At 54.1% G+C, this 13,361-nt stretch overlaps 2 protein-coding genes across 2 annotated transcripts in view; one reads left to right on the top strand and one right to left on the bottom strand.

Annotated features, from left to right (window-relative positions):
- The window catches only part of LOC125428827 (mamu class II histocompatibility antigen, DR alpha chain-like), a 75,877-nt gene extending 75,178 nt beyond the window's left edge, over positions 1–699 (bottom strand). The window contains exon 1 of the mRNA XM_048489513.1: positions 447–699. Coding sequence (XP_048345470.1) covers positions 447–696 — 250 coding nt within the window. The 5' untranslated portion in view covers positions 697–699. The remainder of the gene's footprint in view (positions 1–446) is intronic.
- The window catches only part of LOC125428821 (H-2 class II histocompatibility antigen, E-S beta chain-like), an 80,941-nt gene that overhangs the window by 10,733 nt on the left and 56,847 nt on the right, over positions 1–13,361 (top strand). The window lies entirely within an intron of this gene.

Raw genomic sequence — 13,361 nt, 5'->3', positions numbered from 1 at the left:
GTGAGCTCCCAAAGGCACCAGGTGGGCCACTGCGAGTAGCAGAATGCTGGACTAGATGGACTCTGGTCTGATCCAGCAGGCTAGTTCTTATGTTCTTATGTTCTTAAGATTTTGTACAATTGAGTTGTGCTGTCTGTGTATACATATATATGTTCACTATTATTTATCCCTAAATGAAAGAAATTGTTAATTTGTTCATGCAATTTCATATCTGTTTGTCTGTCAAGCCACAGGGTGCTGTCATTATATTAATTTCTGAGGTCTCCAATGGAGATTGATGTGGCCAAAGACAAGTCGGTTACATTCGGATCTGGGGGCACCTCGAGAACCGGACAGAAACCAGGATTTGGGGAATGAATTCCCCACATACCGCCTGGCCCTTTCTCAGCTGGGGGTGGGGGCGTAGGGGAAGGGGCCAGGGGCTTCTGCCCTATAGGGAGGGATACCGTTCTGGGCCGGGGTGTTGTTGGAGCGGCGCATGACGATGTCCAGGTTGGAGCGCAGCACGGCCATGTTGGCCAGCGAGGAGGGGATGGAGAAGCCGCCGAAGTGCTCGAACTCGGGCAGCCTCCGGACGACCTCCCGGCGCTCCTGGTCCACGTGGAAGAGCTCCTCGCGGTCTACGTCGTAGGCGTCCTCTCCGGGGCCCCTCTCCGGGCCCAGCCCCCGCTGCACGAACTTGAACTCCGACAGCATCTTCTCCGCTGCCCCAGGAAAGAGGGAGGAGGACACGCGTCAGGCAAGAGTCCCCACCTCACCCCCCCCCCCCCGTCCTCACGTGCAAGGTGGTCTACGAGAAGGGAGCGACCCCTCCGAAGGCGCCCGAGCGAAGCCCCCGCCCCTCCCCACCCCTGCAGACCCCCAAGCTTCATCCTGAGGGGGTGGGACGAAGGAAGCCTTGTGACACATAAGTGAATCGCTGCCCTGCCCCCAGAGGTGTTTCTAGGCAAACTGGCGCCCGGGGACAAAACCTGAGTTTGGCGCCCCCCCATATGGGCGGTCACCCTCCCACACTACACCCAAACAATGATTTTTTTGCACCAGCTCACAAAACACCCCCCCCCCAGCAAAACATACATGGCTCTCTCCCCACCAACTCTCTTTCCTAATTTTATCCTCACACCAACCCTATGAGGTAGGTTGTTAATCTGAGAAACAGCTCCAAGCCAGTGCAAGTGGGTATTAAACCTCTCGAGGCCACCTCACCCGCCACCAGCAGACACCCCCAGCATTTTACCTCCAAATACATAGGCTGATTCCGCACGGACCAAAAACAGCAGTGTGAAAATGGTGTGAAAACAGTATGAAGCCAAGATGGCGTCCGCACCGGAGCTCAGCAGCGGAGCTCCGCCACAACGAAATTTTTAACTTCAAATTCCACCCGTTTTTAGCCTGGAGTAAGACTTTTATTCATCCTCTATCCACTTTTATGAATTTTTTATACCCTTTGGGAGCTGGGCTTGGTGTATGAAGTCGGCCCAGCCGCGGGGAGAGTGCAATAAGAACGCCGGGAGAGTGCTATACTACACGCCGGGAGAGTGCTATATGCCGTTGGGAGAGTGCAATAAGAACGCCGGGAGAGCGCGATAATACTTTAACATAGAGCCTGGGAGCCTGGGACATAACGAAGTAAGCTGAATTTGCTGAGCTATTTAGAACTAAGCCGTAATATACCAAGCTGCTGGAATGTGGTACCTGGCTCTTCCTTTTCTTCATCTGCCGTGTCTATACCCCTACGAGAGCTTTCACTCCCTTCGCTGGGACCTTTGCAGCGCCCTCCCTCTTGAAGTCAACGGGCCGGTGTTTGGAGCTGGGGCTGACGAGCAGTCGGATAGAGAGGGGCTCCCCCCTCCTGTTCCTTCTGCTCGGACTTGGCTGAGCCGGGAACCCCGCGGCCGGAGAGAGTTGGGCGTGGTGCTGAAAGCCGGAGTCGGAGTCTCAAGGCGACGCAGGGAATCGGTGGCAGAGATTTCCCCCCATTCGTTAGAGCGGACGTCGCCGGTTAAGATCCTTGGCAACGCAGCGCCCATAGTATGGTGTGACGCTCCAAAGACCAACGTAGCGTTCGAGAAGAGACTCGGAGAGTCCTGGTGGCTGCGGCATCGGGAGTCAGTGGCAGTAACTCCCTCTTACTTTCCATCATGGCCGCTGCTAACCAGAGACTCCCATAGGGAAACATCATTAGACACGGTGGGGGCAGTACCACGCTCCGCCACAGGCGGCAGTAGAGCAACTGGCCCGGTGGCCAATCTTGGTATTGCGGTGCTGTACCTCTTACATCAATCCTATTACAGCAGAGGCAGTCTCTACGATCCTGCATCCATCAGGATAGAACTTTGGCAACGAGCCAGGAATTTAGATGCTCTCAGTGGCATAGTTGGTGGAACCTACTGGAAGGGCCAGCTACACGGTGGAGATTTATGAAAGTACACGCATTTGATGACATCACTGCTCTCCCTAGGACGCGCGAACCAGCAGTGAGAGAGCTGGGCAGGGCACGTCCTGGGAGACTTTTTTCATATTTCATATTTGTCATCTTAGGGCTACCCGGGTCAGCCGGTGGCAGAGGCTCTTCGATTATCACCTGGATCATAACCCTTGATCACCGTGTTACAAGCCTATCTGGTCCAGCAGTTATACAGTTGATTCGGGTGGTGTGAGCCCCGGACCTACTGTTTACGTATCAGGACACCTATCATACTACCACCACTCCCACTGGGAGCCTTAGTGGTTATAGTATCTTAGGGCCCCCTTATTGTTACTTCCGGTTAACTCGCATCTGCAACCCTCTCCCCCCCCCCAAGCTCCCTGCTTTACTGTTCATTGTTCTGGTTAGGCCGGATAAATTGTATTGTTAGTATGAATTGTGGGTAGCTGTTAGAATTGAATTGTATGAATTGTGGGTAGTTTATCAGAATTGAATTTGTATTTATTTTTGGCTTATCCTGACCCGCCTCTTAGACTGAGGTCTTTAGGCTGGGGTTGATAGGATAAGACTAGCTTAACTAACTGTGTTAGATATTCTGTAGGGTGTTTGTCAGGCTTTTTAGGCAAGAGGGAGAATTTAAGTAGAGTCATGGGGGCACCAATTCTGGGGCTGGGGATCCCTGTATTGATGGGACGGGGTAGATACTGCGGTAGGCGGCGGCCATATGATAGAAGACACACGAGATATAACTATGCTCGTCTGCCTTCTGACCTCCGACCTATCCCGAGAAACGATGGTGGTCCCTGATCCCGACCACCATCGTTTCTCGGGATAGGTCGGAGGTCTTTGGTGTTAATTAATGCCAGGTCCATCAATAATAAGACCATGGTGCTCCGAGATTTTCTCGGAGCCCAACAGGTGGACCTGGCATGTATCAATCGGCATCTGGGTGCGCGCTGGTTGCGAGACCACGCCTTTGGCTGCTGTTTCGCCCCCAGGTGGTTTCGCGTGCCTCCACCAATCGCGAACACAGTCAGGGGGGGGCGGTGTGGCATTGTTCATTCGCGATCTCTATTCCCTTTAGGGCAGTCCTCGGCCCCGAGGTCACCGGCATGAAATGTGTCGGCCTGGAGTGGCTGGCCCCGGAGAGGTTGGCCGCCTTCCTGCACCGGCCGCCTAGCCGCGACCGGGAAACGGCCTGCCACAGCTGCTGGAGGTGGTGGGGTCGGACTGGGCGTTGCTATGTGTTCCCCAAGCTTATTGTTTTGGGGGACTTTAACGCCCACATGTCGATGTCACCTCATGTACAAAGTGGCTGCGGACCTAGTGTCATCCATGGCGCACGCTTAGGCCTCTCCTTAATAAATTCTGGCCCCACCCATGAGGCTGCTACCAACGCTTTGATTTGGTCTTCGGGTCGGGGATAAACTTTGGTCGTATCCTCTACTGAAAGAGTGCCATGGTCCGACCATTATGCCCTGGAAGGTCCGGGTGGATTCTTGCCGCGATCACTCCCCGCTCTAGGTGGACGGGTTGATTTGTTACCGCTGGAGACTTATGGATCCACTTGGTTTCCTGAAATCTAAGGGACTTCTGAACTCACCGGCACGCTCGATGAGCAAGTGGGAGGACTGGAATTCCCGGCTCTCCGATGCCATCACGTTAAGTTGTTCCCCGGCGCTTCTCTATCGTCCTCGTCTCACGTCAAGGCCCATGGTATACTGAGGAGTTAAGCGCCGTGATGAAACGGGAACTTAGACGCTTCTAGATGAGCGTGGAGGAAAAAAAATCCTCATGACGAAGCTGCGCTAACATCTGCAGGACGCTTATGAAAGTTTGAGGAGGTGGCGACGAAGGAAGTGAAGAAGGCTTTCTTCTCCTCCTCCCTCGCGATCCGCCAGCTCCCTACCAGCGCAATTGTTTCTCGCGAGAGAGATAATTCGGTCATTGACCTCCTTATCGGAGAGATCTTCAAATTCTCAATTGAGCATCAGCTGTGAGGCATTTATGAGCTTTTTTTAAGTGATAAGATTGCGCCGCCTCGCCTACCTATTCCTCTTCCTCGGCCCACATTGGCTACAATTAGTGAACTGGAGACTCCCTTGTACGTCTTCTGTGGCCCTTTGTTTGGCCCAGTTTTCCCTGCTCTCTGAAGCCGCTTGTCGACAGAGCCTTTTAGCTGCTGGGTTAGACCTACTTCACCTGTCCTCTGGATCCGCGTGCCTCGCCCTGGCTTGTGAAAACCTGCCGGGCGGAGCTACTAATTCCCATCTGTTGAGTATAATCACGGTTCCCTTGAGCAAGGAACCTTCCCGGATGGGTTGAAGATGGCAGTGGTCCACCCACTCCTAAAAAAGACCATTGTTAGATCCGAGTGATCTGGCCACTTACCGCCCCGCTTCGAATCTTTCGCTTCTGGGGAAGGTAATTGAGAGAGTGGTGTTGGAGCAGCTTCAAGGTTTTCTGGATGACACATCGGGTTAATTCCCTTCCAGTCCGGCTTTTCCGTGCTGGGCATGGGACGGAGACTGTTCTCGCCGCCGGGCCACAGATACACTGCGTATTCAGCTAGACCGAGGCGGATCGGCGCCTGCCGGTGTTGTTAGATCTCACCGCAGCGCTTGGACGTGGCTCCATCACGCAATCTTTTGACCCACCGCCTGGCCGCCTTCTGGAGTGCGAGTAAGTAATTGTCCTTCAATGGATTGCCTCGCTTCTCCTACCGGAGCCAGTAAGTGAGGTGCGGGGATCAAGCCTCCCGGAAGTGCCCGCTTCAATGCGAAATACCCCAGGGGAGCACCATTATCCCCGCTGCTATTTAATATCTATATGAATTTTGCTCAGTTGGTACGGAGTTTCTCGGCTGGTCTGTCATCAGTATGCAGATGACACACAGCTCGTTCTGTTGATGGAGGGGGGATAACCGCTTCCCCTGTGGCCTCTACAGCACTATTTGGGAGGCGGCCGCTGGCTGGTTACGGCAGAGCAGGTTAAAACTGAATCCATCGAAGACGGAGATCCTCTGGCTCGGTCGTGAGGGGGGGGAGGGTTTGTCCAGCCGCCGGTGTGGGAGGGGGGGTCACTTTGGCGCCGACTCCCTCCGTTTGTTCGGGGTCCACTCCTGACGATTTGTCTCTATCAATGGAGCATCCAGGTGGCCCATACGGGGACCCGGGCTGCTTTCTTCCACCTTCACAGGCCCGACGGCTACGCCTCTTCCTCTCCTAAGCGGACTTAGCCACTGGGATCCAATCAACGGCCATCTCCAGATTAGACTATTGGAACTCGCTCTACACGGGCCTTCCTATGCGTTTGATCCGCCGAGATTAAAACTGGTCCAGCACGCAGCGCCGGGCTTGCTGGCGGGTAGCGCCACCTGGGATCACATCCAGCCTATACTGCGCCAGCTGCACTGGCTTCCAGTGGAATTCCGGATCATCTTCAAGGTGCTGGTATTGACCTTCAAGGCCTTACCATGCCTGGGACCATCGTGACTGGCGAACGTGACATCACCCCATATGTCTCGGCACGGCCTCTTCGGGATCAGTGGAGTGCCAATCTACTGGCGGTGGTCCCTGGCCCCTCGGGTGATACGGTTGGAGCCTTCACATCGGCCAGAGCCTTTTACGGCTCTGGCCCCGGCCTGGTGGAACGCTCTCCCTCCAACTGTCAACTGGTTCTGCGGGACCTTGGTGAGTTCCGCGAGGGCCTGTAAGACGGAGCTGTTCCGGCTGGCCTTTGGAGGCACTGGCCGCTGATGGGGCCCCCTCCTCCGGCCCTGATATCGGGGTCAGATGTTATCTTAAAACCGCCACTCCTCCCTCTTTGAAGGGGGGGGGAATTTTTAGACTGGAACATGGGATTTCTTCTAGGGGAGGGGAGGGAACTAAAATGGTAGATTGCTGAACGCCACCTATCTTATTGTAATCCTATTATATTTATTAGAAAATGCTTTTATGTTTTCGGGCTAAGCTTTTAAATGTTTTAACTACTTACATTGTCGCCTTCTATGCTGTGCACCGCCCAGAGCCCTTCGGGGATGGGGCGGTATAAAAGCTCAATAAATAAATAAATAAATAAAATAAACCCTTTTACACTGTTTTAAACCCTTTTACACCATTTTCACACCGTTTTCACACTGCTATTTTTGGCCCGTGTGGAATCAGCCATAGTTTCAATATATTTTGATGTTGAATATGACATTTGTCATGTTTTTGGTTGAAAACATTGGCTCTAACTCGATAAAGGCAGGTTTACTTAAGAAGGGGACGTGGCTCAGTGATAAGAGTATCAGCTTTGCATGCAGAAGATTCCAGGTTCAATCCTTGGCATTAAAGGAAACAGGCAGTGAGTGAGTTACTGGGGCTCCGAAGCAGTTCACACATACCTATTTCTGACTAAAAAAGAGCAGCAGTGGCGTAAGAGGTTAAGAGCTCGTGTATCTAATCTGGAGGAACCGGGAGTCTGATTCTGTGCTCTGCCACTTCGAGCTGTGGAGGCTTATCTGGGGAATTCAGATTAGCCTGTGCACTCCCACACACGCCAGCTGGGTGACCTTGGGCTAGTCACAGCTTCTCTGAGCTCTCTCAGCCCCACCTGCCTCACAGGGTGTTTGTTGTGAGGTGGGAAGGGCAAGGAGATTGTTAGCCCCTTTGAGTCTCCTGCAGGAGAAGGGGGGGGGGATATAAATCCAAACTCCTCTTCTTCTAAAACTGCACAGCTTAGAGAGTGGCAGGAAGGTGAGGAGGTACAACCCATGAAGAAAAGAGACTGCACATTTCTGGTTATATAGTTGCTCACTTTTACCAGTTCTCCTGACAATTGTGCGAGCTATAATGCCCCAGCATGTAAATAATCCTTCCCCTCCCACTTTCTCCCACTGTAACTTGGGATGGGAGAGTAACCCGTAAAAAAGAGCCCATGCAATGTGCAAGAAGTGTTCAACTGTCTTGAAGGTCAAGTGATTTAGTAGTAGTTGCTGTAATAATGTGTGTGTATGGGAGTGAGGTGAAAATAGAAAATTGCGTTAAAACAAAGTGGGACTGCCGAGACTGAATCAAGACGGTATAATTGAGGGGGAGGGGATACAATTATGTGGGTAGCAATGGGAAAGGGGGAGGCAGGTTCTGGTGAAGAAGCCCAAGGAAAGGGAGGGGGAGCACAAAGGTGATTGTGCAAAGTGTGTATTGAAGAGTGTGCCTTTCTACAATCAGAACATAACAGCCATTCTTCTGTGATCCTAAATGGCTTTACTCGGAAGTAAGTACCGCAGATTTCAATTCCTTACGCCCCAGTAAAGCGTGCACAGCACTGCAGGAATAGCCTCTGCCGCCCAGCACTCCACATTGGAAGGAGGCTTCCTTGTGCACCAGCTGAGAGGAAAGAGGCTCTTGGGGCTGGGGGAATGCATGGGGGGAGCACCCAATACGGGCTGGCCTGGCACGAATGGAGGGGAGTGGGCAGCGCCTCTCTTCTGCAGGGAAGGGACTCCCCTCAAAGGGGAGGGAAACAGGCTGCCCTTCAGCCTCATGCCCCACCTGAAGGGGCCCATCGGTCAACGTTGGGAGACGGAGACCCCGGAGAACATGCCCTCCCGAGCGCCCCACCCCATCGCCAGGCCGCCCTTCGCTTACCTGCTGGGTCTGCAGGGGCTGAGGGCTCGGCTCCCCTTCCCTCCTGTGCTGCTGGCCAGTCAGCCGGGGAGAGGGCTTGTGGCCACACACAGGAGAAGGCAAAGCACGCTGGGTTTGGAGGGAGGCGGAGCTCCCCGTCTTCCTGCTCTGGTGGCTTGCTGGGACTGGGAGGCGGAGCACACTCAACGCACGGTGGGACTGGGCCGGTGGGCCACCGTACAGAGTGGGCGGGGCTGAGGCAGCCTGAGCCGGCTGCTCTGTAAAGCTTGCTGGTGGCTCCTTGCTTGAACTGATGCAGTCTATGGGGGACATTTTGGCGACCCCCACCGTGACTGAAATTGCTGCGCCCGGGGACAAGGGACACCCCTTGTCCCCAGGCAAATACGCCACTGCCTGCCCCCCTCCAGAGGAAGAGGAGGCCGAGGAAGGCAGCAGCCCTCTCCTGCTTGGGGGCACAGAGAAACCATCGTGTGCCCCGGCCCCGCCCCGCCCTTGACAGGCAGGCAGCAGCGACACATCCCCCCCCCCCCCGTTTGTGGGGCGCCGCGCCTCCTTCCTCAAGTCGGAGGAGAAACAGCCTTGAGCCAGCTCTCCCATGAGGGGCGGGGGGGGGGGGGACGGACGGACTTGTGTCTGGGATTCAACTTCGGGACCGACGGACAGCGCTTCCTCGTCCCGGTAAATAGAGACGGGCGGGGGGGGGGGGGGAGAGTCCAAAATGGGGCCAGGGAGCGGGATGAAACTGACAGGGCTTATTTCCTTACCCGCCCTTAAACTTTTCAGATCTTTGGTTCTCCAACTTCTCCTGGTAGGGAGCTCTGGTAGGAGAAGGGGGGCGCTTTGGGAACCCCCGGACTGGGGCTGAGCCCGGCGCCACCACCAGCAGGAGGGCGGCAGAGGAGGAGGAGGGAGTAGCCCCCCCACACACACTCCTTCTCAGAGGACTCCCCGCATTCAAAGCAGATAATCTGTCGTCCCCCACCCCTCCCTTTGCTGCCCTTTCGTGTGCTTCTGAGTTCCCAACAACTCCCCCCACCCCGAGAGAGCCGTTCACCCCGCGCCCAAAAGAACAGCGGGGGCTTCCCGCCTCCCTCCAGCTCTGCAACCGGTCTGTCTCTTACCATGCGCCCCCAGGAGGAACAGCAGCAGCAGCAGCCCCCACAGGTGCCCCACCAGCCCCCCCATTCCTGCCGCCCTCTCAGACGGCCGCCTGGCAGCTATGAGGGAGTTTCGCAAGGTGAGACGCTGGGATCAAGTCCTGGGCGTGGGCGGGGCAGCCAATGAGAAAAGGTCTGGCCGATGACCTAGCAGTTGCCAGGAAGGGGAGCCCCAGAAAGCTTCGGGAGCCGCAGATAGACGGAACTCCCGGCGACTGGAGCCCAGAAGCGAGCGCGAAAGAGGCCTGGCCGCCCCCTCTGCCTGCGCGGCCCCCCTCGGACCCTGCCGGGCAGGGGCTGAAGGGCCGCCCCTCCCCTTGCAGAAGCCGGATCCTCTGCCCCCCACCCTCCGAGGCTGGTCCTGGCTGGACGGAGGCTCCCCAAGGAGCAGTCAGGGCGGGGCGCAACTAAAAGGTGGTTTGACGGAGGGACAGCAGGAATAAAACAAGCACGGCATTGACAGCAACGGCTGACCCCGCGGGGGGGGGGGGAGCGCTGGTTCTGGGAGCCCCAGTCTGCACGTACCAGGCAGAGCCCCCACCCCGGCCGTGCTCCCATCTGGCCCCTCGGGGTCCCGTAGCCTGCCGGAGGGATCCCGGAGTCAGATGGAGAGAGACCCCCTGGGCGAATCTGCTTGGGAGGGGCCTCCCTCCAGCCCTCCCCCCGTATAGAGGAAGACCCCCGGAAGAGAGTTTTTAACAAAACTGAGTGAAGCGGAGGACGAGGAGGGTCGTTTGAGATGCAGTCGGATCCAGATGATTTCAAACGGATCCTCATTAAGTCGTATGATTTTTTGATTGCAATGAAATGAAACCACCATAAAACTATAGACCACGTCTTAGTCTACAGGCAGCACCAAAACAATCACACATCCCACATTCCGTGGCAACGCAGTGCCACAAAAACCTCCTTGAAAAACATGGATCCCCATGATTTTTGCACTTGATCACCCCAAAATCACCACCACATGTCTGCATAAAACAATCACGCATCCCACACTCCGTGGTGCCACAGTGGCCCAAAAACCATGGATCCTCATGGGTCTGCCTGGTTCTCCCTAAAATCACCAGCATATCACAGCTCACGTCTGTCCATTAGCCACGAATCAGGCATTCTGGCTGTTGATAGGGGCGGAATGGTGGGATCATGTTAGGATGGTTACCTGTCAACATTCATGTGGCCTGCTGGCCTACTTTGTGTCCAAATTCAACGTGCAGATCTTTAAAGTCCCAAATGACTCCATGCTTCTCTGCGAATCTAATTGGAAATCAGTCCATTCAGATGAGGGCAAAGGGCAGCTGAGACTGTGAAAGAGTTGGAGCATATCTCCTGCGAGGAAAGGCGAAGGACACTGGAACTCTCCAGTCTACAGCACAGATGGTTGAGGGAAGTCATGAAATATGGTTATAACATTAAGCCAGGGGTTGCAGTGGTATATGGAGACGGCATATTTTCTGGATGGATTCAACAAGTGATTAAACTGTGGGATTCACTGCCAAAGCAACATTTTCTGCTCACAGGGGGCGCCTTCCGAGATCACATACAACCTGTGTTGCGCAGCCTGCGCTGGCTCCCAGTTGAATTCCGAATCATCTTCAAGGTTTGGGTTTTGACCTTCAAGGCCTTACGCGGCCTGGAACCCTCATACCTTCGGGACCGCATTACCCCATATGTTTCAACTCGGCCTCTGCGCTCGGCGGAGGCCAATCTACTGGAGATCCCTGGCCCCTCAATGATGCGGCTGGCCTCCACTCGGGCCAGGGCCTTTACAGCTCTGGCCCCTGTCTGGTGGAACACTTTCCCTCCAACTGTCCGGGCCCTGCAGGACCTTGGGGATTTCCTCAGGGCCTGTAAGACCGAGTTGTTCCACCGGGCCTTTGGAGAAACCAGTCGCTGAGTGTGCCCCCCCCCCCCAGGTTGAAGGTCCCAATATTAGTGGGACCCATTATTAAGATCTATGGGTCCCCCATACCATTGGGACCCATTACCCCCCTCCTCCCTCTAAGAGGATTAGGTTCAGGTGGGACGCCATCTTGGGATATTATGACTGCTGTTTTTATTATAATTATGGATGTTTATGATGATTTTATGTGATTTTATGTTGTACACCGCCCAGAGCCCCTCGGGGATGGGGCGGTATATCAAATCAAATTAAATAAATAAATAAATAAATAAATAATAATAATAATAATAATAACGATAACAACAACAACAACAACAACATTTTTAAAAACCAAAAACGCAAGATAATAACACTGTTGATAGCCAATCTGGACCCTTTCTGGGGGGGAAATCCACTTGGCTCTGTCCAATTTCTTTGAACACTTGACACGAACTCTGAAAAGTGTTTGCATGTGTGACAGCGACCACGGGCACCATGCTGTGAAAATCTGACTTTTGAGATGGCTCATCCTATTGGTTACATGACATCATACTGTGTGATCTGCCTCGAGCCTCTCTGAGAAAGGCACGCTGTGAGTACATCCCATGTGTGCTGGCTTTTCTGTACACACTGGGGGCTACTCACGGTGTGTGAGAGAAGGAGGACCTGGATGAGCCACTGTATTTCTCCAGGAAGGGTCTCCTTGTGTTCCTCTTGGATATTTTCATTGCCATTGTTCCGTTGCCATGGAACATGGGATGCACGATTGTTTTGGTGCTGCCTGTAGACTAAGACGCGCTCTACAGTTTTATGGTAGTTTAATTTCATTCCAATGGAAAAATAATATGAATTCATGAGGATCCGTTTGAAATCAGCAGCCCCAGCGTTGTTCTGACGGCACCTGAGAGAAAGGAGGATGGCAGGATCAAAAATAGTATCCCTCCAAGATTTTGAAAAAAAACCCCGCTTCAGGTATATCCGGCACTGGATGTCCCCTCCCCCCCCCCTTCCTGGCTCATCCGAAGGAGAGCCTCCGTTTCCTCCTCATCCTCCTCCAAACTGGACCAAAATTGTCCCAGGAGGACCCAGGAGGCACCGCCTGCTGAGCAGTTGGGTCCCAAACAGAGAGGACCAGCTGGACGGTTGAACTGGGGCTGGGGGGGGGGGGGGCACTTTGAGAGCAGTTCGCCTAGGAGAAAGGATGAGGGGGGACAGAGATCCTGTAATCCCCCCCCCCCCCCCAAGTGCCTGCTCTCTTGCATACACACACATACAACACACACTCTTTTCTCCTATCAATGCTATGGGTTTAAAACACAATCAGTTCAAAGTGGAGCTGTTGCTGGTGCTTCTGCCCGGAGACTGATGACGCTGCACCAGAGTGAATTCTCATTGGTGTTCTTTCGGGCCGCGGCCCAACCTCCTCCCCGGGACTTCAGAGGCCAAAGTCATTTCCCTCCCCAGCAGGGAGCAGAGAAAGTTTCAACTTAGGGTTGGAGGTGGGTTTTCCGTGGGGCAGCCATGGGGTCTGCAGAGATCCTGCCAGTGACTTTTCTGCTGATGGTGCTTGTGGATCCTTCCACGGTCCACGGAATGGAAGGAAGAATGAAGCCGTCAGGTAAGCAGAGCTGCGGGCGGTGGGGGGGATGGAGTGCATGGAAGAAGGGGGAGGGGGCTCAAAGACCCACTCCCCACGGTTATTTCATTTGCTTCACTTTCCATTCTCTTCCATTTAATTCTCTCACAACAACCTTGTGAAATTGGTTAGGCCAATGAGCCTCTAACACAGTCTTACAGTCCCCTCTCCCCAGGGGGGTCTTGACCCCCAGAGTGCCTGATTCTGTGCCCCACTTACTGCTGAGCCTACTTGTTCCAAGACTACCAGGAAGAGCCCCCCTCATCCCACCCATGCTTGGTTGCTGGGGAAGTCAGAAGCCTGAGGAATCTCCGCATAATGTTGCACACAGTGGTGGGATTCAGCAAGTTCGCATCACTTCGGCAAAAACGGTTGTTAAAATGGTGCTTGTAAACAACCAGTTATTAAATTGGTTGCGGTGGGTTTTCCGGGCCGTGTGGCCGTAGTCTGGTGGATCTTGTCCGTAACGTTTCGCCTGCATCTGTGGCTGGCATCTTCAGAGGTGTATCAGAGAGGGAAGTCTGTTTCACACTGTGTCCAGTTTTTAAATTATTTGAATCCCACCACTGGTTGCACATGTGTAACCTCTTTCTGTGGGGCAGTACTTGGAAGGAGTTGCAAAGAA

This window comes from Sphaerodactylus townsendi, linkage group LG03, assembly GCF_021028975.2.
Source record: "Sphaerodactylus townsendi isolate TG3544 linkage group LG03, MPM_Stown_v2.3, whole genome shotgun sequence".
In the NCBI taxonomy this organism is placed as follows: domain Eukaryota; kingdom Metazoa; phylum Chordata; class Lepidosauria; order Squamata; family Sphaerodactylidae; genus Sphaerodactylus; species Sphaerodactylus townsendi.
Note: the sequence above shows the minus strand (reverse complement) of the source record. Positions and strands in the feature narration are given on the sequence as shown.